We start from the raw sequence: 25,578 nt of genomic DNA, 5'->3' as shown, positions 1-25,578 counted from the left end.
CCAACCACAGGATAATGCTTGAATTTATAAAGTGGCCTGGTCACTGTATGAAGTTACTGTCACTACACTACTGAAAAATTAACTTGCTTGATTACTAGGATGCCATGGTGGCCCAGTGATTAGCACTACTGCCTCATAGTGCTAGGGACTCTGGTCTGATTCCAGCTTTGTGCAATCTCCGGATGGGTAGCCCATTCTCCATATGTCTGCATAGGTTTCTGGCAGGTGCTCCGGTTTCATCCCATAGCCCAAAGATGTGCAAGTTAGGTACGTTTGCGATTCTAATTTGCCTGTAGTGTCCAGGGCCGTGTAGGTGAGGTGAATTAGCCATGGGAAATGTGAGATTGAGGATGTGGGAGTAGGTTTGGGTTAGATAACCTTCAGAGGGCCGGTGAAGACTTGATGATATGAATGGTCTCTATCTACACTGTAGGAGTTCTGTGATTAATTATAATTGTTGCTACCATGCAACAATGCACTTTCCTGCAGTATTTTGTAGTAAACGTAGTGGAAAGTTTTTATCAAAGGCTTAATGAGAACAATTTCTAACAAGCTTAGTGTAAAAAAGGAAATTGGGAAGATGCTGTCCAAATTACAAGCTCCTCCAAAAGCTCCGTGACAAAATGTGCGTATTCTGCTGAGAGTCTTGCCACTCATGCACAGTGCTACATGAGAGATTCTCAGTAGACACATCAGAAAAGTTGGGATTTGTCCAGTCCATAAATCTTCGAGCAATACATCTTTAATTATTACTAACAACTTTGCAAATACTGAAAATGTACTATTTGAAGTGTGAAGTTTAATTTCTTCAGTTTTTAATAATCACTGGAGAATTTCATTTTTCTCTTTGACTCAAACTCTCCATCACATCTTTCTTTCCCTCCTTTCATTTTTCTTTATGTGCATAACCTGCACTAAATCACATGTTCTTAATGGACACTTCTTGGTTTAGACTACATTTAGCAGTGTTGATCAGTCTGATTAGTTATGGAGATATTACCAAGACTCTTGAGAGTTTTAAAATTGTGGAGATGAAATGAGAGAGACCTGTTTTGGAGCCACTGTCTTGCTTTTCAAAATACATGTAGCATTGATTGCAAAATGCTTACATGTCAAGTAACATTGTGTAAACTGCTATTTGAATGAGCAGTAATTGAAATTTGGGTTGTAGATGAACTGGAATGAATGGTGACAACAAGAAGTTGATTGATAGTCCATTAACCAATGACAAAAGTCTTTTGCTTGTTGACAAGCTTGTGATTGGATCTCATGTAACTCGGCAGCTTGCAGCTGGGAACAAAATTCAGAAGGGTTTTGATCCCTGTCAGCCTAGGAGCTGCCTCACTGTTCTTTGTAGTCAAAACCCACTTTAGATTTGACATAAACCAGTTTATCTTTCCTTCCCTTGTCACAATCTGTAACTTTTAATTGATACCAGCACCCTAATGTCTCTTGCAAACCAATGGATGGGCCCAGAGAAGGACAACAGAAAAACAAACCATGATAATAAAATGTGAGGCTGGATGAACACAGCAGGCCAAGCAGCATCTCAGCAGCACAAAAGCTGACGTTTCGGGCCTAGACCCTTCATCAGAGAGGGGGATGGGGTGAGGATTCTGGAATAAATGGGGAGAGAGGGGGAGGCGGACTGAAGATGGAGACAAAAGAAGATAGGTGGAGAGGAGAGTATAAGTAGGGAAGGGATAGGTCAGTCCAGGGAAGATGGACAGGTCAAGGAGGTGGGATGAGGTTAGTAGGTAGGAGATGGAGGTGCGGCTTGGGGTGGGAGGAAGGGATGGGTGAGAGGAAGAACCGGTTAGGGAGGCAGAGACAGGTTGGACTGGTTTTGGGATGCAGTGGGTGGAGGGGAAGAGCTGGGCTGGTTGTGTGGTGCAGTGGGGGGAGGGGACGAACTGGGCTGGTTTAGGGATGCGGTGGGGAAAGGGGAGATTTTGAAACTGGTGAAGTCCACATCGATATCATTAGGCTGCAGGGTTCCCAGGTGGAATATGAGTTGCTGTTCCTGCAACCTTCGGGAGGCATCATTGTGGCACTGCAGGAGGTCCATGATGGACATGTCATCTAAAGAATGGGAGGGGGAGTGGAAATAGTTTGCGACTGGGAGGTGCAGTTGTTTGTTGCGAACTGAGCGGAGGTGTTCTGCAAAGCTGTCCCCAAGCCTTGTTCTGATCAACGTAAGAATCAACCAGCAACCCATAATATTTCTTCCTTCCATAATCTGTTTTTCCCTGTCTGTTTCCCTGTATGCACCTGTGTAAGGGGGAGTTTATAAAGTGATTAGATGTAATTTGCACTGTTGGTTTACCAGTGGTTTATGACAGTTTATCTGTAGCTGGAGTCTAATATAAATAGTAACTCTTGTTAAGTACAGAAACCTGCTGTGTGTTTTCTATCAATCTAAATCTCAAAATAATGTAAATTGGAGAATTTTTGTATTTACTATGAAATTTTTAAATTGTGTGAGAACTCCAGGAAAAGTGGGCTTGATCTCAAAAGTGCTACCCCAGTGAGTCATGACAGTATGCAATTCCTTGCCAGTGCACGCACATTCCAGATCATCTGCAGATAAAGGCAACAATATAGACGTAGATTAGATGTAAGCCAAGGTACTATACCATTATCTCATTTATGTGTAATGTGAATAGTTATAGATCCAACACTGACCTCTGTGAACTGCACTAGTCACTGGCTGCCATCCTGAGAAAACACCCTTTATCCTTACTCTTTGTCTTCTGCCAGTCAGCTAATCGTTTGTCCATACCAGTACCTTGCCCCAACATTGGGCTTTTATCTTATCTAACAACCACTCATGCGGCACCTTGTCAAAGATCTCCTGGAAATCTAAGTAGATCATGTCCATTGACTGTCCTTTGTCTAACTTGTTTGTTATCACCTCAAAGAATTCTAACAGAATTGTAAGACAAGACCTCCCCTTGATGAAGCCATCTTGCTTCAGTCCTATTTCACCATACACTTGCAAGTACTTCACAATGGCCTCTAACATTTTATTAATAAATGAGGTCAGGCTAAATAACATCTAACTTTCTGTTTCCTGCCTCCCTCCCTCCCCCGCTTCTTTAAACGTGGATGTTACACTAGCCAGTTTCCAGTGCTCTGGGACTGTCTCTAACTCTAGTGATTCCTGGAAGATCATCACCAGTACCTCCACAATCTCCTTAGCTATCTCCTTCATAACTTTGGCTATACTCAATCTGGTTCAGGTGACTTATCCACCTTCGGATTCCTGAGCACCTTCTCCTTAGTGTGAGCCATTACGGTCACCTCTGCCCCCTGACTGTTTTGAAGTCCTGTTCTGCTGGTATCTTCCACTGTGAAAACTGCAGAGTAGCTGTTCACTTCCTCCTCCATTGCTACTTCTCCAACCTCAATTTCCAATGGCCCAATGATTGTCCTTACTACTTTGACTTTAAAGAAAGCTCTTGCAATCTTTATATAACTAGCTAGCTTATTTTCAAATTCCACCCCACCCCCCTGCTCTTTTTTTTGTTATCTTCTGGTCTTTAAAAGCTTCCAAATTCTCTGGCTTTCCACTAATCTTCAACACACTGGACTTTTTCTTTTGCTTCTATGCTGTCCTTGACTTTCCTTAGTATGTTCATTCTCCCTTCGAATGAGCTTCTGACATGTCTCCCAGATAACCTCCAGAAACTCCTATCATTGCTGCTGTACTGTCCTCCCTGCTATGCTCTCCTTCCAATCAACTCTGGCCACCTCCTCCCTCACCTTTTGTATTTATCTTTACTCAGTTGTCATTGTCATAATCACGTCATTACATTTGATTTCAGGTTCTCCCTCTCAAACAGAAAAGGGTGACTTCTGTCATATTATGGTCATAGCCCTCTAGGGATACCTTCATCTTTTAAGCTCTGTAATTGAGTCTGCCTGATTATATATCTCCATATCCAGAATTGCCAGTCCTCTCGGGTCCCATACCATGTGCTGCTTCAGAAAACCATCCTCTACATATTCCATGAATTCCTTTTCTTGAGATCTGTTACCAACCTGATTTTGTCCCAGTCCACCTGCATATTGAAGGCCCCATCATTATTCATGCCTTTCTTGCATTCCTTTTCTACCTTCTGATTTTTTTTCTCCCCTACATCATCCTGACTACTGCTAGAAGGTCTGTACACTGTTCTCACTGGGATCTTTTTCCCTTTTGCGATTCCTCAAACCTACCCATGTAAATTCTGTCTTCTGACTCTATAGCCACTTCTTGCTATCAATTTAATTTAATTTCATTTCTTATTACCAGAGCAAATTTGCCTCCTCTGCCCATCTGCCTGCCCTTTCAATGGGATGTGTATTCTAAGATATTTAGTTGTCAACTCTGATCCCCTTGCAGTCACGTTTCTGTGTTGTCCACAACATCGTATCTCCCAAGCTGCACTACACTTTCATCTTGTTCCATATACTGTGTGCATTTAAGTACAGTGCTGTTGGTCAGTCCTACTGCTGCCTCCCCCCCCCCCCGACCCCGCCTCATAGTTGTCCCCTTATCTGCTGTGCCTATAGTTAGATTCCTGACATGTTTCTCTACTCTTAGTCTTATTACTTGTTCTGGAAATTGTAATAAGCTCTGCTCAGGCTCCCCCTCCAATTTTTCCATAATTTCCCATGCAACTGAATACACTCCCACCCCCAACACAATTAAATGTAAAGTCCTATTTCTGATCTGAACCATGCTTCTGCTCTTCCTATCTAGAAAGCCTTCTAAGCGACAGTTTTGGTCTGCATAGTGGCTGTCCTTCCTGCAGTCTTACCCCTTTTTCCTCTCAAGTAATGAGTACATTGTACGTGCAGGACAGGACCAATGTCTGCCATCGACATCAGTAATCTCTTGCTAATGGGTCTGATTATCCATAGTGCAAATTCTGTGTCACTGGTCATTGGGTACTGTGCATCTGTGTGTGGCTGATGATCCCAACCCTAGAGCTGCTGTCTGACTGCAGTTTGGCAGGAGTTTTCAGAAGGCCCTTGGCTTTGGAATCACAAGACAGGTTAGATGTGGGAAGGATGTTTCTGGTTGTAGGGAAGTCAAGCACTAGGGGTCAAAATTAAATGATAAATATAATTCTTTTAGGCCGGAGCTGAGGATAAATTTGTTCAATCAGTGGTGAGCCTGTGCAATTTGGCTGAGGCAAAAACATTGTTTTCAAAAAGGGAGATAGGTATAGCTTTTGTGGGTAAGACATCAAGGCATATGCAGGGAGGGTATGATTAGAATATTGAGCTCCATCAGCCATGATCTAATTGAATGATCAAGCAGGCTTCAGGGGTCAAATGGCCCACTCCAGTTCCTATCTTCTATGTTTCTAAGTGTCAGTCATGGTAGAGAGCAAGGTTTTCACAACTTGTTGAACCAGCTTAGGTTTTTGCAGTGCTGTGTTTTTACATTGCAATAAAACAGAATAGTTTATCTTTAGATCATGCAAGTTTTATAGCACAATCATCTATTTTGGCCCATGTCATTTGTGTTGGTAATTGTCCTGCAGGTAGCCAATCAAATCCCATCTTGCTGAAATTTATATTTATTCTCCTGTAAAGAGTTCTTTTTCAAAATTGTCATCCAAACAATTGAAAGTGGTTTTTGAGGTCTCTTGCCTCAAAATATAATCGTGGTTGAATGTTATTTCCTTTGTAACCCTATTGTAGAAAAACCGTACTCGGTCTGAAATCACCTCCCCGCCCCCAACCCCATGCCCTGCACACCCCCCCACACACCACGTTAACGATTCCCCTATTGTTGTAACATGTTCCACTCACTTGGCATGTTTTATAACTTCAAAGGCCTCTGATTCCTTAGTCTTTTTCTAATGATGAAAAGAATCAAGTGTGAAGATTTGTAATATTTGTTTATTTCTTGAAATATATTTGAAAGCCTGTTCATAACAAATTTTTAATTATTGAAGATAGTAGCAAAATTAAATTTGTCTTTAAGGTGTATGATTAGCATATAGCAGCAAATGAGAGACTTAAAGGTTCGCTTTAAAATGCGGGTCATGGCTGAAGAAATCAGAATTTCTGAAAGGAAGCAATTCCACAATTGAAATATAAACTCAACACACAATTGTGTCTAATCTAACAATTCTATATATATATCAAGTTTTTAAAAAAATTAAAGCTTTGTGATTTGAAGAAAGTGAATTTTATCATTTAGTATTTTCCTGTATTGGTCAAAATTATAAGCATCATTGCATTCTAATATTCCGGTAATTGTTCTGTGCAGGAAGTGGTTTCCTGAATTAGATCTGCCTATCAGTCTCTAAGATCATTAATTTTGTGTTTGAAAGAAATTGAAATATTGATTCAAATTTCATGTTGACACACGCAATCCCACCCCATTGGTGCCACAATAATGATCAGAAAGGACACATTTTAAGCAAACCTTACAAGGGAAATTCCTTAAATGTCAGGAATAATTGTAATTGAAAGCTTAATTCAGCAACAGTTCCAGTTTGGAACACAATTGCAGCACTTGCCTTTGTGATGAATTCAAAAACGAAAATAGTGTACCTGCGTGCAAACCCTTTTTGAGACTCTGGGTTTGATGACCTTTTTTTCTTTCAAGGCTCATGAATTTATGAAGTGGAATTTGAGTTGCTTTGCCCAAACCATGAAAGTTGCCTGCCTGCCAGTTTTTTTTATTGTTGTAAAGGCAATGGTATAAGGATGTCTATGAAAATAGGAACATTAATGCATATTGTGCATTTCTATCTTGTTTTAACCTATTGCTTTATCCCAATTCTTTATCATATGACCTGTAGGCATTCCTTTGATACATTTGTGACACTGGTATTAAAAATAGAAGTTGACCTGACCAATCTTAATTTCCATTTTTTTGGAAGCTCGGTGCAAAAATGATTGTTATTACTATCCTTTTGGCTTTGTCTCAGTGCACCTGCACATAATAGAGATCCTCACTGTATGAGCAAATTCTTTTGTGGATGACATGTCTGGTTACGTGCAAAATACTAACACTACAGAAATCAATTTTTCATAACAGAAATGGTTAAATCATTTTATTAAGTCTCTAGATTGACATAAGAATATATCGAGTAGGAGCTGTTGATGCAATCCCTCAGTTCTACTTCAGCCGTTGGCATGATCATGGCTGATCACCTGCTTCAACTCTTTCCTTTTCTACTACTTCCCATGTCCATTGATTCTGTAGAATACTAAAAAATTCTGTCTACTTCAGTCTGACTATACTTAAGGCTGGAGGCTCCACCATTCTGAATGGTATTGGGTTTCAAAGGTTGAAAAAACTTCTGAAGTGAAGAAAGTTACCCTCACTTCAATGTAAATGATCCAACTCCCTGACCTGAAAGTACACTCCATGCTCTAGATTCCCCAGCTAGGGCGAACAACTTCAGTACCTATTTTACCAAGCCCTTCTGAATCTTGCATTTCAATTAGATCACTTTTTTCATTCTTCAAAACATCAGAGTATAAGCCTAACTTAGTCAATGTGAAAATTTACTATATGGAAACTATCTCATTCCATTGAGGCAATCTATTAAGCTTCCACTGTAACATCTTTACTACGGGTATCTACTTGCATAAATATGGAGATCAAACTGTGCACTGTACTCCAGGCCCAGACTTTAAAGTCTCTCCTCAATTGTAGCAAGGCTTACTTAATTTATTACTTCCATATACAACACCAACTGGCTCCCTTTTATCAACCTTACTCATTATGGACTCAAAATATCTTAATGAATTTTTGCCAACCTTGCTTAGTCATTGATAAAACCGTTTGGTTTGCTTATATCATGATTTTCTGAATACGTTAAAAATTCCTTAATAATAGATTCTAAGGTTTTCTATAATGCAGAATTCTACAATTCTTTAAGTTTAACATCTAAAAGTGCTGGGTTTGTTGGGGAGTCTAGGGTGTTTAGGAAATTCAGAGCCAGAATATCTGCTATCTCTCTGTTGCTACCTTTTTTGTTTTAAATCCGTAAAATGTAGGTTATCATGTCCTCCTGGATTTGTCAAACTTTAGTTCCTTAAATTTCATCTTTGCTGCTCTTAATTACTTGTCTGTCCCACTACTAATTTTCCCATCATGTATCACTTCCTGCTACTTTTTGATGTATTGTCTGCTGTGATGACGGGCACAAAACATTTTCTAAACATCTTTGCCATTTCCTTATTTCCCATGATGATTTATCCTGTCTCTCTGCTTCCCAGAGACCAATGTTTACTTTGGTTTTTCTCTTTTTAATATGCTTGTTGTTACAACCTGCATAGAGACCAATTAACTCAAAGTTGCATTTCTTTTCATGTAGCTGAAATAATGACACATTGAGATTTTGCATTTAAAATGTTTATTGTAATAGACTAAAAGTATGGTCAACTGAACACTTGTTGAAGATTATATTGTAAGAAACAGACTGGAAATCCAATCCCAGATAATAAAGTGTGAAGCTGGATGAACACAGCAGGCCAAGCAGCATCTCGGGAGCACAAAAGCTGACGTTTCGGGCCTAGACCCTTCATCAGAAAGGGGGATGGGGTGAGGGTTCTGGAATAAATAGGGAGAGAGGGGGACGCGGACCGAAGATGGATAGAGGAGAAGATAGGTAGGGAGGGGATAGGTCAGTCCAGGGAAGACGGACAGGTCAAGGAGGTGGGATGAGGTTAGTAGGTAGGAAATGGAGGTGCGGCTTGGGGTGGGAGGAAGGGATGGGTGAGAGGAAGAACAAGTTAGGGAGGCAGAGACAGGCTGGGCTGGTTGTGTGATGCAGTGGGGGGAGGGGATGAACTGGGCTGGTTTTGGGATGCGGTGGGGGAAGGAGATTTTGAAGCTGGTGAAGTCCACGTTGATACCATTTGAGCTGCAGGGTTCCCAAGCGGAATATGAGTTGCCGTTCCTGCAACCTTCGGGTGGCATCATTGTGGCACTGCAACCGCAGGAAGTGCTATAATTGCCCCCACACCACCTCCCTCACCCCTATCCCAGGCCCCAAGATGACTTTCCACATTAAGCAGAGGTTCACCTGCACATCTGCCAATGTGGTATACTGTATCCATTGTACTCGGTGTGGCTACCTCTACATTGGGGAAACCAAGCAGAGGCTTGGGGACCGCTTTGCAGAACACCTCCGCTCGGTTCGTAATAAACAACTGCACCTCCCAGTCGCGAACCATTTCAACTCCCCTTCCCATTCTTTAGATGACATTTCCATCACGGGCCTCCTGCAGTGCCACAATGATGCCACCCGAAGGTTGCAGGCACAGCAACTCATATTCCGCTTGGGAACCCTGCAGCCCAATGGTATCAACATGGACTTCACAAGCTTCAAAATCTTCCCGTCCCCCCCCACTGCATCCCAAAACCAGCCCAGCCTGCCTCTGCCTCCCTAACCTGCTCTTCCTCCGACCCATCCCTTCCTCCCACCCCAAACCACACCTCCATTTCCTAACTACTAACCTCATCCCACCTCCTTGACCTGTCAGTCTTCCCTGGGCTGACCTATCCCTTCCCTATCTCCCCACCTACACTCTCCTCTCCACCTATCTTCTTTTCTCTCCATCTTCGGTCCACCCCCCCCCCCCCCCCCTCCCTATTTATTCCAGAACCCTCACCCCATCCCCCTCTCTGATGAAGGGTCTAGGCCCAAAACGTCAGCTTTTGTGCTCCTGAGATGCTGCTTGGCCTGCTGTGTTCATCCAGCTTCACACTTTATTATCTTGGATTCTCCAGCATCTGCAGTTCCCATTATCTCTGGAAATCCAATCCCCTTGCTTTCAGTCTGAAGTGTAAAAGCACACAGCACGTGTATAGGTTACAGTGTCCTTTTTATGGAAGTGATACATTTCCCCACAACAAATGCAAAGTGATTCTTAGCAATTGAGTTTATTCTTTTTGTTTTATCACCTGGAAATTTCAAGTTTTGGAGCTGCCTTTCAATGAAAGATCTTACTTGCTTGGAGACCTTTTCTGACCCAAGCTGTGTGACTTATCCGGCCTTGTTTTAACTCTTTACGTATTTGTTCTTTTTCAATTGTAGTGCGCACCTTGATTTGCATTCCTATGTGGCAAACCATTGGCACCTTCTAGCTTCTTAGCAGTTCCCTTTTTTTATTTGCAGCATCTGAGAGATTCAAAACATTCTATGCATAAACTGTTTTTTACAGTAGCATCCTCTATTTCCTTCCCCATGATAATGGACCTTACATCTGGATAGAAATACCAATTAATCCTGAGAGCCCAAAATACACTTACCGTGGACCTAAATGGATTTCACGTTTAAAATATCCGTATATAATATATAAACATGATTTTTACCCTGTGACTTTTGAAGATTGAAAGCCTCTATTGATAATATGCAGGCTGCTACAGTTGTCCCAGTAAAACAACTGAAGCCTTCCTTGATTTCAATCAATCAACCAAACCATTCAGGCTAACTTTCAAGCAGACTTCAGAATAGTTTATTTAACTCACTTAGCTTTACCTTTAAATTTTTTTTATATATAGTTCTAAATCATTAATCCTTTAAACTTCACAGTTATAAAATTTTGGAAACTAATGTTATATTTCACAATGTTAATCTACAGTACAACGTACAATTTGTCTTATGGAAATCAACTATAGAACACAAAGGTACAGCACAGTACAGGCCCTTCAGCCCACAATGTTGTGCCAAACTTTTTACCCTAAACTGAAGGCCTAACTAACCTCCACCGCTGCCTTTATACTAGCACCCATATGCCTATCTAATAGCTGCTTAAATGCCCCTAATGAGGCTGACTCCGCTACCCTCTCTGGCAAAGCATTCCACACCCCTACCACTGAGTAAAGAACCTACCTCTGATGTCTCTCTGATTATCTACCTCCTTTCACTTTAAAACAGTGTTCCATCATAAAAGCTACCTCCACACTAGACAAAAGTCTGTGGCTGTCTACTCTATCTATACCTCCGATCATTCTGTATATCTCTATCAAGATACTTCTCATCCTTTGTTCTAAAGAGAATAGCCCTAGCGCTCTCAACCGTTCTCATTAAAACCTTTCCTCCTTTCCAGGCAACATCCTGCTAAAAGTCCTCTGTACCTTTTTGCAACGCTTCCACATCTTTCCTATAATGAGGTGACCAGAACTGGACACAATACTCCAGATGTGGCTGAACCAGGCTTTTGTACAGCTGGAGCATAACTTATCAGCACTTTGAAGTTAATCCCTCTATTAATGAAGCTAACACACCATACGCAGCCATAACAACTATATCCAGTGGGTGGTAGCTCTCGGGGAACTGTGAACCTGAACCCCAAGATCCCCCTGGTCTGCCACACTGCCAAGAACCCTGTATTCTACTTTCAAGTTTGTCCTTCCAACACGAATCACGTCACGCTTGTCAGGGTTAAACTCCATCTGCCGTTTCTCAGTCCAGCTCTGCATCCTATCAATGTCCCTTTTGTAATCTAGAACAGCCCTCCGCACTGTCCATAATGTGACCCACCTTCTTGGTATTGTCCGTGAACTTGTTAATCCACCCTTCCACTCCTTCATCCAAGTCATTTACAAAAATCACAAATAGACGAGGACCAGAACAGATCCTTGTGGTCCACACTTGTAACTGCCCACCATGTTGAACATTATCCATCTACTACCACTCTGTCTTCTAAGGGTCAGCCAATTCTGAAGCCAATCTGCCACATTTCCCTCCTATCCCATGCCTCCTTACCTTCTGCATAAGCCTACCATGGGAAACCTGATCAAACGCCCTACTTGAATCCATGTATACCACATCCACTGTTCCACCTTTTATCCACGCGCTTAGTCACTTCTTCAAAGAATTCAGTAAGGTTTGTGAGGCATGATCTACCCCATACAAATCAAACTGTGCCTTTCCAAGTGATCATTAAATCCTGTCTCTCAGCCCTTTCCAATAATTTGCCTGCCACTGACTTAAGACTAACTGACCTGTAATTTCCAGGGATATTCCTGTTCCCTTTTTTTTGGAACAAGGGAATGATGTTTGCCCCTCTCCAATTTTCTGGCACTATACCCATGACAGTGAGGACAAAAAGATCGTTGCCAAAGGCCCTGCGATCTCATCCCTCATTTCCCAAGGATAAATCCCATCAGGCTGGGGGGACTTATCTATCTTCAACATCCTCAGAATTCCTAGCACATCATCTTTGCTAACATCGACCTCCTCTAGTCTACCTGCCTGTTCCACAACAATGTCCTCTACAATTAGGTTCCTCTCAGTTGTGAATACTGAAAACAAGTATTCATTAAGGACCTTTATCCTTTCTCTTATCTCTTTTAGACTCTGTGCACAAATACCCTTTATAATCCTTGATGGGCCCCTACCCTTTCTCTGGTCATTCTCTTTTTCTGCACATAGGATCAAGGAAAACTCCAAGGCTTTTTACGTCTATCTGCAAAGGTTTTCTCATGCCCCCTTTATAGGTCTCCTAAGCCCTTTCTGGATAACTTGTATCCCTCTAGAGCCTTTTCCGATCCTCTTTTCTTAAACCTTGCATAAGCCTCCTTCTTCTTCTTCTTCTTCTTCTTCTTAACCAGGCATTCGACCTATCTTGAAAACCAAGGCTCCCTCACTCGACGGCATCTTCTCTGCCTGCTAGGGACAAACATATCAAGCACATGCAATATGCATTCCTAAAGCAATCTCCATGTTTCTGTGGTGCTCTTCCCTGACAGCATCTGTTCCCAGTTTGTTGCCCAGTTCTTACCTAACTGAATTGTAATTACCCTTCTCTCTCCCCCAGTTGTAAACTTTACCCTGCTGTATGTACCTGCCCTTAACCATGACAGTAACTGTAAAAGTAACAAGTTATGATCGCTACTGCCAAAATGCTCTCCGACCAACTAACACTTGGCCTGGTTTGTTGCCAAGCATGACATCCAAAGTTGCCTGTCCTTGTGTTGGTCTATCTACAATCAGTGTCAGGAATCCGTCCTGAGCGCACTGGACAATATCGGCGCCATCTAAATTATTACAACTAAAATGTTTCCATCAATATTTGGAAAGTTGAAGTCACCCATGACAACAACCCTGTGATTTCTGCACCTAGACCATAAGACGTAGGAGTGGAAGTAAGGCCGTTCGGCCCATCGAGTCCATTCTGCCATTTAATCATGGCTGATGGGCATTTCAATTCCACTTGCCCGCTCTCTCCCCATAGCCCTTAATTCCTTGCGAGATGTTTCTATTAGATCTTCCCTCAACCTTCTAAACTCTAATGAATACAATCCCAGGATCCTCAGCTGTTCATTGTATGTTAAACCTACCATTCCAGGGATCATCCGTGTGAATCTCCGCTGTACACGCTCCAGTGCCAGTATGTCCTTCTTGAGGTGTGGGGCCCAAACTTGGACACAGTATTCTAAATAGGGCCTAACTAGTGCTTTATAAAGTCTCAAAAGCACATCACTGCTTTTATATTCCAACCCTCTTGAGATAAGTGACAACATTACACTTGCTTTCTTAATCACGGACTCAACCTGCAAGTTAACCTTTAGAGAATCCTGGACCAGCACTCCCAGATCCCTTTGTACTTCTGCTTTATGAATTTTCTCACTGTTTAGAAAATAGTCCATGCCTGTATTCTTGTTTACTAAGTGCAGAACCTCACATTTGCTCACATTGAATTTCATCAGCCATTTCCTGGACCACTCTCCTAAACTGTCTCAATCTTTCTGCATCCTCCCCACCACCTCAGTACTACCTGCCTGGCCACCTAACTTCGTATCATCAGCAAACTTCACGAGAATGCCCCCAGTGCCTTCATCCAGATCATTTATATATAAAGTGAACTGCTGTGGCCCCAACACTGAACCCTGTGGGACACCACTTGTCACCGGTTGCCATTCCGAAAAAGAGCCTTTTGTCCCAACTCTCTGCCTTCTGTCAGACAGCCAATCCTTAATCCATGCTAGTAGCTCACCTCGAACACCATGGGCCCTCACCATACTCGGCAGCCTCCTGTGAGGCACCTTATCAAAGGCCTTTTGGAAGTCTAGATAGATAACATCCACTGGGTTTCCCTGGTCTCACCTACTGGTTACCTTGTCAAAGAATTCTAACAGGTTTGTCAGGCACGACCCTCCCTTACTAAATCTGTGGTGACTTGTTCTAATCCAACCCTGCACTTACAAGAATTTAGAAATCTCATCCTTAACAATGGATTCTAGAATTTTACCAACAACAGAGATTAGGCAAATCTGCCTATAATTTTCCATCTTTTGTCTTGATTCTTTCTTAAACAAGGGGGTTACAACAGCAAATTTCTAAATCGTCTGGGATTTTCACCTTTCCAGTATCTGCTTCCCAATCAACTCCACTACTTTTCTGCAACTATTAGGGGGTCTGTATATATTTTTAAAAAAACCAACAAAGTGACTGCTCCTTTCTGGTTCCTGACCTCAACCCAAACTGACTCTGTAGACATGTCATTCTCAACCTGCCTTTCAGGAGCTGCTATGTTTGCCCTGACTAGCAATGCCACTCACCCACCTCTTTTCCACCCTCTCTATTTCTTTTAAAGAATCTAAATCCTGGAACTTCCAACAATCATTCCTCTCCCTGAGTTGCCCAAGTTTCAGTAATGAAACTTCTGTAATGAACTTTGGGTGTATATACAATTGCTTACTTTAAAACAAGCCAGAAAGGAGAGGTCACATCAGTTGTTGCTATAGCATAGCGCCAGTATCACAGCCAAAAGAGGATAAAGAGAAATGGAGGAAGAAAAAAAGTTTTGTGCTCCCTTTTGCAGCACAAGCTTATGTGAAAAGTACATGTAATTTGGTGTTCTACAAAGTTATCTTCAAGAATAACTTTGGCAATTTAATTTGCCTAATGTATGTAAAGATTAAAGTGCCTGACAATCATTATGATAGTCCTTGCTTAATGCTTGTTGTATGTGCTGCCATCTCAACCTTCTAAGTAGAGATAGCAGGAACTGCCAAAGCTGGAGAATCGGAGATAACAAGGTGTAGAGCTGGATGAACACAGCAGGCCAAGCAGCATCAGAGGGGCAGGCAGGCTGACGTATCAGGTCTGGATCCTTCTTCGGAAAATGGTCTAGGCTTGAAACGTCACCTTTCCTGCGCCTCTGATGCTGCTTGGCCTGCTATGTTCATCCAGCTCTACACCTTGTTGTCTCAACTTTCCAAGTATGTGGGTTATAAAGGGGGTTTTGTGCACAGAGAAAACTACCTTCCAGTTTATCAAAAGTCTCTTGTAGAGTCAACAATGTGTAGTTTGCATATCTGCAATTATTTACAGATTGCAAGAATGTATTTCAACATTACTATAAAGACTGTTAGGAGGACCTAGCCATGGATCTGTTACCTAAAACATTCCATTGACGTCTTATTATTCAATCAAGTAGCTGCCATTTCAAACCCATAAACAACAATGCTTTGCTTTGTCCAGTGGCACAACTAGTGTCAAGGGCCAATACATTAATTCCACCAGTGTTTTCTGACCCTTGTTGTTCTCAATCTGCATCCCCATATTGATTTTGTTTCTGATTTTCTGACTCGGACTTATTTCTTATTAATGTCCTAAGCCATCCTTTACTGTGACAGCACAGTTCCTTTTCCATTTGGTTAATCTTTTTGAAACTCATTAATTTGAAGAAAAATTGTTCACCTTATGGCCATGTCTTTTAACGGCCATTGGATCTGAGGCAATTTATCTCTGCAAAGATGGTTCATATGGTTTATGAATGGGAAGAAAGTAAGATGTGCTTTCTGAAAGCACATGGCATCTCCAAATGTGTTACTGCTAGTTAAATACTTCTGAAGTCTAATCATTGTAACGTAGGGATCGCAGCAAATCTTATGCACATAGCAAGTTCCCATAAGCAGTAATACTAATGTAATCATAGTGTCTGTTTTTGTGATGTGTAATAAATATAGCGAGAATAAGTTCCAGCTTTTCATCAATGTAGCATCATGTGATCTTTTGGATCCACCTGAGTAAACAAGTTGGTGCTTCAGTTTATCATCTCATCTGAAAATGTAGCAGTCCTTCGGTGCTGCATTGAATTTTTGGCTTTGGCATTTCTATACACTAGACCTGGATGCACTGTTAATTGACCACAAATGGCACTCAATACAATAATACCCATCTGTACCGAGTTTGCACCTGAGACCTTTGTAATGTTAGTGCTCTGCAATAACCGTTTATGCACAAACCATGCTTTGCACATTTAAACGAAGTCTTTAGTTTTAATTTGAAAAAGATGAGTTGAAGGTGGAAAAAAGTCATTTGTGTATGTGGGTTAATTTAGGAAAGCTAGCATAGATTTGGTAAAAGTAAGACATGTTAAATTAACTTGTTTTTTTTTAATGAGATAAAGGAGACAGTTGATGAGGACATTGCTGCTGTGACATACCTGGGCTTCCAAAAAGCATTGTGTAAGGCACCACACAACAGACTTCAGAGAGAGTTTTATTTCATGGAATAAAAGGGACAGTAGGGATGTGAAATTGACTAACAGGAAACAGAATGATGGTTCGTAGATGTTTGCCGACCAGGGAAGGCTTGTCATAGAGGCTCCAAGTGGTTATCAGTAGGATCCTTGCTGCCTTGACTTGAAATACATGTAGACTTGGTGCATAGGGCACAATTTTTAAAAAAAGTTGGCACTGCTAGAATACTTGGAAGCATTTTGAACAGCGAGGATAGCATCAACTTCAAAACAATTTTGAAAGATTGATGGGCTGGGTGGACAAGTGGTAGAGTAGTGTGTCAAGTGGTTCACTTTGATAGGAAGAATGCGTAGTCACACTGCAAAGTAGTGTACAATTCTGAAGGGATGAAAGGACCTAAAGCCACGTATTCACAAATCATTGAAGATTGCAAGGCAGGCCCAGAGTGGTTGATAGGAACACAAGAGTGCCAAAGCAAGAAAATTGCATTTAAACTGGGAGGAATCCAGTCTAGCCTCATTTGGAGAATTGTATACAACTCTAAGCATCACATTTCAGGAAGGATGAGAAGGGCATTAAAGATGGTGAGAAGATTCTGTCCAAGAATGCTGGAATTAAGAAGCTGGATAGGTAGTACAGAATTTCAAAGAAGAGAAGGTTGAAGAGGGGTTTAATAAAGATATCAAAATCATGAGGAGTCCAGACAGTATAAATGGAGGGTGGGAAAAAACTGTTGCCAGTTGGTCGATGGATCAAGAATAAGCAGGCACAGCTTTAGAGCAACTGACAAAAGAAGCAATGGTGACCTATGGAAAAACATTTTCATGCTGCCTGGGTTTGGGATGCACTTCCTGACAGTATGATAAGAGTCTTGATCAAGGTTTTCAAGACTGATTATGTTATTGCAAAAGGAAGCGAGGTTAGGGCTGTGGGGAGAAGGCCCAGAAGTGGTTCTAGGTGAATGGCAACCTTTTGAAAACTAGCACAGACAAGAAGGGCAGAATGACCTCTCTAACAGTGTGTTAACTGTACTGTCATTTTCTGATATTTTAGCCTGGACTTCTTTTACTAATATGATTTCTGTTAATATTGCTCATTCTTATTTTTCTCTGCTATCCTTTACAAAATTGTTGCACTGCTTTATTACCTTGACTTTTCTCTTTTAGGTTGTAAATTTTCTTTCACCTGCCTGTCTGTGATTTCAGCTGCCCTGGTTTACCTTTTAAAGCCCCATCCTTGGACCTGGCTGTACATTTTGACTATTGCTCCGAATACTTGTTTCAGTAGACCATGTACCAATGGACTAGTGCCCTCTTTTTGTACTAGTGCTGTAAGAACCTCACTTGTCTTCCCACAGTATTTGTTGAGTCATGCGTTCAATTCTCTTATTTCCTGTACTCTGTATCAATTGTAATGTGCCAAAGTTTCAAGCCTGGCATTAATTCTCAGGTTTTGCTTTTTAATTTGGACCCAAATTCCTCAAACTCTGTCAGCAGGAAATCATGCCTGCTTTACCCCTGTAAAGAATGTCTTTAAGCTTTGAACTCAGCAGGCAACGCAACCTTTCTAACCATGAGTCGTGGTTCCAGAGAATGCATCTGTCCCATGAATGTTACTGTTCTCTATCACAGCTTGTTCTTCACGCATTGGCTAGGGCCAGTTTTCCTATCTGCACAGGTACCTAAATACTACTTGATCCTTGACTTTGACAAAAAAGAGACTCCTTCATCAGTGCAAGCCTGTCTGTCTTGTGGTCACATCACCACCTATCCCTGGTCATTGACAAAATCTTGAGTTCTACTTCACCTAAGGGACATTGCTACCTTCTCCATCAAAGTCTATCAATAACTCTTGTTTTTTCCACCTTCCTGATATGTCATGTCTGTTACTTGGACTCTAGATCAATGTCTGTGAACTAAAATTGCTTGAGTTGCAGAAGGTGGCCCATTGGTTCAGCTGGTTAATAACAAAGGTCATGAGTTCAATCCCCATACTGACCAAGTCTGTACATTTCCATTCACTAGTTTGATGCATTTTGTTCTGCTGGGAATCTTGTGCAGCTGTTTCTACTTTAAGGGCAGCATGGTGGCTCAGTGCCAGGGACCCAAGTTTGATTCCACCCTAGGGTGACACTCTGTATGGAGTTTGCACATTCTCCCTGTGTCAGTGTGGGCTTCCTCTTGGTACTCCAGTTTCGTCCCACAGTCCAAAGATGTGCAGGCTAGGTGGATTGGCCATGCTAAATTTCCCATAGTGTTGAGGGACGTGTAGATTAAGTGGGTTATAGGGGATGGGCCTGGATGGGATGCTTTGAAGGTCAGTGTTGACTTCTTGGGCCAAAGGGCCTGTTTCTGGTTTCTGCACTGTAGGGATTCTGTGTATAAAATTGAAATGTTCACTGCAAACTGGCAAATATCTTGGTGGCAGCAAAGTGTCTGTCCTGCCGTATTTATCTGTGGACTCGATATAGATACTGTATATTCTGAATCAGATAATGAAATTTGTATTTGAGTTATTTGTAAACTTGGCAAAAGAAAGAATGCAATTCTTGATTATGCATCTCCTCACAGATTTTAAATTATCAATATGCCTTTAATTGGTAATATTCAATGCAATAATCTTGCCCTTTTGTCCCCCTTGCTTATTTTGCAGTTGGAACTCACTTTCAACTATCTGGAGATTCAAGGAATAAGTTGCTGTAAACCTGGACAGGTGAGTTTCATTCTGTTGAACTAGTGTCTGTAATCCTGAGAAATCAATCTTGGCATTATAGTTTTAATGATGTTGATCTTGCAGTTATCTACTTGAATTACAAGTAGAGTTTAAGTAGTTTCTGAATGGGTTAAAAACTTGGTGAATTGGAGGAACAGCAAATAAGCAAATCAAAGTTAATCTTCATCTTTCTTGATGACAGACGTATAATTTTGGCTTTTGTCAGACAGCAGTGCTTGAATCCACAGTTGCTGCCTAACCATAGTATCACCATTTTTTTGTTTCCAATAAGGAGTTTGGATTTCTACCATTTGCAGATCGTTGATTTTTACAAACTTCTACTTGCTAGTTAAGCCTTGATTTTTCTAACCGAAGTTTTTTTGTTCAGTTTCCCTTGTTTTATATAATTTAGAAAAAAAAGGTTTGTTTCCTTATTGGCTTCCATTTGTGTTAATAATTTTTGTGCCATAATTTCTTCATCTTTATCTTCCTTGTCATTGAGTATCATTCCAAATCTTCTGCACTAAATGTGGCCCAGACACTTGGTTTTAAGTTCATGAAACTATTAATTGGATGCTTGACAATGCCCAGGAGTATTGTGGATTAGCTTGCCTGCACTTCCTTCCACTTCTTCCATTTGTGAAAAACAGATAACTGCCTTGGGCACTCCTAGGGCAAAAATTGGGAACCCCTCATTTAGAGCAATTCCTGCTTCGAGTGGTAATATCTCCATCACAGTGCCATGGCACCCCTTTCGCCAAATGTGAACTACAGTTGCTATTTTTTTTTGCACTTTGCTTTCTTGTAAAATTATTGCAAAATAGTGTGCATCTACACTAAAATAGTAATGTAGTTCTGTAGTTATGTACATCATCTGACATACATCACCAGGAATGATCTGTACCTTTTCAGCGGCTTAAAAATAATTTATGATTCATTCATTGATTTCCAAGTTATAATTGTCATACAGTTGCCAAAAGTATTTGAGTGATGGGCCAATAACTGTGAGGGGCCATTTCCAGTAGAAGATGGAGGCTCACTGCTATAAGTAAAGTGACAGAATGGTGCTGTGCTAATTATGCAAATAACTTGTTCTAATCTTTTAATGGGAAGAAATGGGTATTAATCCATGGAGCAGGCATACCATGCGAAAACTTAGCATGTACGTCTCCAATGTGAAACTTGTATGAAAGCACTTTTCATGTTTAGTGTTAAAATTTAAATTTGTATAGTGTAAATACAATCACTAGTTTTGTTTGTTTCAGTAATATCTAATTTGTGTCCTTAAACATAAGTGTAGGAAATGTCAGCTATGCCTGATGTAAGTTAGTCAGAAGACTGTGCGGTCAAGTCCAGCTAATATAAGGGCAGTGGTGATGTCCTGGCAATGTCTCCGAACCAGAAGTTACTGTTCTATGTATATGGATTCAAAACACACTGTCAGATGGTGAAATTTGAATTCAATAAAAATTTGGCAGAAAATATTAACCCAGTTTTGTAACCACCTGTTAATTGTCATTAAAAGCTCACCTGGTTCATTAATAGCTTTCAGGGAAGAAAATCTGCTATCTTTGCCTAATCTGGCCTGAGATTTCAGGCCAACGGCAATGTGGTTGCCTCTTAAATGCCCTCTGAGCAATTTAGGATGATCAATGAATGCTGGTCAAGCCCATACTGTTCTTAACCCGTGAATGAGCTAAAAATAAAGCCGCAACTTGCATCAGCATTAAGAGTAGCATGCAGCAGGCTGAGTAAGGCAGTGCTGTCAGGAATGGGAAGTGAGAAAATTGTTGAAAAGGACAGAAATATACTCGATGCGCACACAGCTGCAAAACCTGTTTCTGGGTGTGTTAAAAAATGTTAACTTGTTCTTTTAATCATTATAAGATATTTGAATCATCAGTCCTAATGAGGAACAACTGTTTTATTTGGTTTCGTAATTCCCCTAATGGCTACCTGATAGGATTTGTTTTGAGATCTGGAAGTACAGTATCTTTGAAAATGAGAGTTTTTAGAAATGGTATAATTTTATATTGTGAGCAGCAAAGATTGCCTTTTATTTTCTAGCCTATACAATAAAAAGCTGTGCATTGCATTTTAAATCACTTTTATAACTTCCAAATATAATGAGCCAAAAAATTGTTTCAGAAAGTTATCCAGTGGAAGCATGTCTTTTTTTTTCTACACTGTAATGTAAGTAACCAGTTAATGTAACATCTGAACTTAGCAAGATCAACATGTCTGCTTGCTTCTGTTTGTCACTTCTGGGGAAACTGCCCAGCTAATATAATTAATTCATGTTGGCCGTAGAATTTTGGTGACTAGTTTCATTTTTTAACAATGAAAGGGAATGAAGGACTTTACAGCACCTCCCATCAGATATATTAAGAGCATTCTAGTTGAGAAACTCTTGTTATATAAATTGCATTGTCTGTCTAGCATTGGGTCAGTAATATTATAAGTTAATTTGAAAGTTTTCTTGTTCCCTAGCTTCTATGTAAGAGTATGCCCAATACACAGGGAAAGAACAGATAAGTGACATTAATCAGAATTTGGTGAAAAAGATAACATTATTGAAAGTAATATTGAATCCAGAAGGTTGCAGGCTCTCCAAGCAGAAAATGAGGCTGTGTTCAGCTGAGTTTTACTGGAGAACTGCAGCAAGCCTGAGATAAAGTTGTTGGCCAGAGAACACTGAAGTGGCCAGCAACTGGAAGCTCAGGCCCACTGCTATGGGACAAAATGTAGGTATTCTGCAAAGTGGTCACTCAGTCTGCACTTTCTCTGTCGCATGTAGTGGCGAGCACATTGCAAGCAGTGAATACAGTAGACTAGGTTCACAAAGTGCATGTAAATCACTGCTTCAACTGGAAGAGACCTTGGATATTCAGGAGAGAAGTAGTAAATGGAGAGGTGTTCCAGCCTGTGGGTGGAGGGGAGCGTGCCATCGGGATTTGGGGTGGTGTTGGCAATGGACCAGCGTGTTCTGGAGGAAACAGTCCTTGCGATAGGCTGACAGGGAGGGGAGGGCAATATGTGTCTGGTGATAGAATCCCTTTGGAGCTGGCTAAAGTGGCAGATAATGATCCTTTGAATGCTGCTGGGATAGTAGATGAGGACAAGGGGGACTGTATTGCTGTTGTGGGAGCGAGGAGAGGGGATGAGGACCGAAGTGTGAGAGATGGTTGAGGACCCTGTCAACTGTGGTGGACGGGAATCCTCAACTAAGAACATGGACATTTTGGAGTCTCTCCTGTCGAAGTTGTTGTCATCAGAATGTAGACTGGGGAACTGGGAGAATGAAATAGTCTTTATAGTAAGCTGGACTTGAGGATGAATAGTTGAGGTAACTGTAGGAATTGGTGGGTTTGTAATGGATATTGATGGCTAGTTTTTCCCCTGAAATGAAAACAGATGTCAAGGAAGGGAAAGGAGGAATCTGAGGGACGTGGTCAAAGTTGGGGTGGGGTGGAAATTGCAAGCAAAATTGAATTGAATTTTCCCTTTCTAGATGAGGGGGAAGCAGCATCAATGATACCTCATTAATTTCTGATATTGTTCCTGATTTCCAGCATCAGCAGTGCTTTGGGTTTAGTTTTGTTTAGCATGTTCAAAACAGCTGGCAAAGGCATAATGTGCGAAATAGCCACTTTCTGTGTCCGTAAATCTGGAATGAGTTGGATTTGATTTTATTGTGTTTGAAACCATTTGATGCTCCTATTGAGCTGTCTGAGGTGCATTTTCCCATCTCCCAGATGGTTATATTTTGGTCACGACCTCACTAAAGAAGATGGGCTCTGCTGTTTGTGACCCCTCATGTTTCATAATGAATTATGCTGTAACTGCCTTTGAATAACTAGGCAGTAAACTACAAAGCAATTACTCATTAGCATTTAATAGCTTAAAGATAAATATGTAACATCTTTTTGAAGTGTCCCCATTTTAATATCAGATCGCCTCAGTTGGTAACCCTCAACTCTGACTAATACATGTTCATTAAATTAACATGTAAGCACAATCCTGGCATTATTCATTACCTTGTTGCTAAATTCATTTTGTTTGTGGCTTTTTGAGAGTGAAAAGCCAAAGTTTCTGAAGTAATTCCTTATCATTCAGACCAGAATTAGATATAATGCACAAGTTATGGTCTCACCAGAGCAGAGTGCAGCTTGATTATGATTTAGCTTTGCCCTGCATCACATTAAGGTTGTCCAGTTCATCCAGTGGATTTGTTAATTTGCTACTCCACGTGTGGCTGATGGGAATGCAACGTGTGATTTAATTAACTTAATGGCTATGAAATATGAAACGTGTCATGTACCTGTCTTAACTCTCACCTGGTCATGTGTATTCAACACCCTTATGATTGCTAGCTAACATAGACTATTGGTCAGTCAATCCCTTCTGCTACTCTCTCACTCGCTATCTCCCGCAGTCGCTCTCTCTAACTCCATCCCTCCCATGCTGTCACTCGCTGCTTCTCTCTCTATTCCCCCTTCTTCTGTCCCCCCCAGCACTCGGTGCCTCTTCTCCACAACCCCCCCCACCCCCGCCAGCCCTCTGCCATACACCCCCAAGCTCCATCTCGCCTCTCAGCAATTTAACCTGTTGAAACTTAATTGCTCTCCCGCTCTCCTGCTCTCTCGCTCTCTGTTAAACATCCCTCTTCATAAATGCAGATCAAAACTGCATACAGTACCCCAAGTGAGGTCTCACGAAGGCTCCATATGACTGCAACAAAACTCCTTTACTTCTCTACTTAAATCCCCTTGAATTGAAGGCTAATCTGCTATTTGCCACGCTAATTGCTGGCTGAACCTGTGTAATTGTTTTTGGCATGAACAAGAACCCACAGATCCCTGTGGACAAGTGCACTTTCCAATCTCTCTCCGTTTAAGAAATGTTCTTTCTGTTTTCTGGAACAAGGTGAATATCTTCGCAATTATTTAAATTATATTCCAACCATGATTTTGTTATTCACTTAGACTGTTCAATTCCTTTTAAAACCTTCATGCATCTTCCTCTCAAATTAAGTTCTGTCTCTGGCATGAGCTCACTGCCTCTCTTATTTTACGTTTATATGTGACTGTGCCAAAATCCTGGAACTCTTTCGAATGGCAATATGGGTTGGCCTACACCAAATGGACTGCAGCGGTTCAAGCAGGCAATATATCACCACCTCAAGGGCAGTTGAGGATTAGTAATAAATGTTAGCCCAGCCAATGATGCCCGTATCTGGTGATATAATCTTTTGATAACAGCGTTTGATTTACCTTCCTCTATCTTCAACTAAGGAGCACTGATTGATTTTTGTTTTTGATTCCCAGCATCTCTCTCTATTGAAATTACACTCTGGCCATCACCATTGAGACTGAAATCTTTTAAACTGGGAAAATAACATTGTACGGAGGCTGAAATGTTGGCTTTGGGGTGCAGTAACCTAGTTGAAGGCCTCACCAAGGAATGAAGCAAAATATGAGCTCTAACACTTTGCAGACAAATATTTAAGAAAAATGTTGAAATCTGTGAGATTCAAAAAAGGAAGAGAATGTAGCAGTGAATTGATTTTTGATTTACCAGCAAGGAAAAATTACGCTGTCTGTTGCAAACCTTTGGTTCTGTGAACTAATTGTAATTGGGAAAAATTGCTTAAAGTTGAACAAATATTGTGATGTTTTCAGGATCATTGTATTTCTTGAGTGTTTGTAAATACACTCTTTTGGGGAATATGGTCAGTGAAAGGACTGTGAAAATAAATTTTGATTTCCTCTGGCTTTCCTCTCAGGTGTAAGATTACACAATTGTTTACTTTTTCATAAAGATGTGAGTGCTATAACTGCTATGACGGATTCTAGTTGGAGTGCAGCATTTCATGACTAAGTCACTCTATTTTCATTTAGGGTGTAATGTTTTCTTGTCATAAACACATTCTAATTTAATATTCTTTTAAAATGCCCTTGTCCTGTTCATCAAATGCTTAGTGTTACATTTGAGCTGTTGCAGTTGCAGTCACCGGATGGAAAATGGAACTACGTATGAGTGAATATTTTTCAAATATTCAAACATAATGTGATTCCACAATAGTGATACTTGTGCAGGCAATCTACTAGGGGAGGGGAATCCTGCGCCTTTCACAATCTTGGCTTTTTTCCTTGTTATCTTGTCTATGTTCATGTAATGTATTTCATCTCTCTCTCTCTTCTTTTCCCCAACTCCTCATTTACAGAATTCAGTCTGTATTGTTGGCCTTATAGTCAACTGTTATGTTATATGTAAGTGAATCTCTTGGGTCTCTCAGAGGCATGAAAGCAAATGATAAATTAACCATTCAGGAGATTGTATGAACCTGACAGATTGATGCTAAAATAAATTGAATCCAACTTTTTTTATTTTTAGCGAATCTG

At 40.9% G+C, this 25,578-nt stretch overlaps 1 protein-coding gene across 7 annotated transcripts in view; it reads left to right on the top strand.

Annotated features, from left to right (window-relative positions):
- Window positions 1–25,578, top strand: part of LOC125463953 (F-actin-uncapping protein LRRC16A-like) — a 397,615-nt gene that overhangs the window by 104,065 nt on the left and 267,972 nt on the right. For all 7 annotated transcript variants that reach the window (XM_059653386.1, XM_059653380.1, XM_059653379.1 and 4 more), the window contains exon 4: window positions 19,115–19,174. In XM_059653386.1, the coding sequence (XP_059509369.1) occupies window positions 19,115–19,174 (60 nt within the window). The remainder of the gene's footprint in view (window positions 1–19,114; window positions 19,175–25,578) is intronic.

The sequence above is a fragment of the Stegostoma tigrinum genome, chromosome 2, assembly GCF_030684315.1.
Source record: "Stegostoma tigrinum isolate sSteTig4 chromosome 2, sSteTig4.hap1, whole genome shotgun sequence".
NCBI classification, from domain to species: domain Eukaryota; kingdom Metazoa; phylum Chordata; class Chondrichthyes; order Orectolobiformes; family Stegostomatidae; genus Stegostoma; species Stegostoma tigrinum.
The sequence above is the reverse complement of the archived record's forward strand: the minus strand, read 5'-3'. Positions and strand labels throughout refer to the sequence as shown.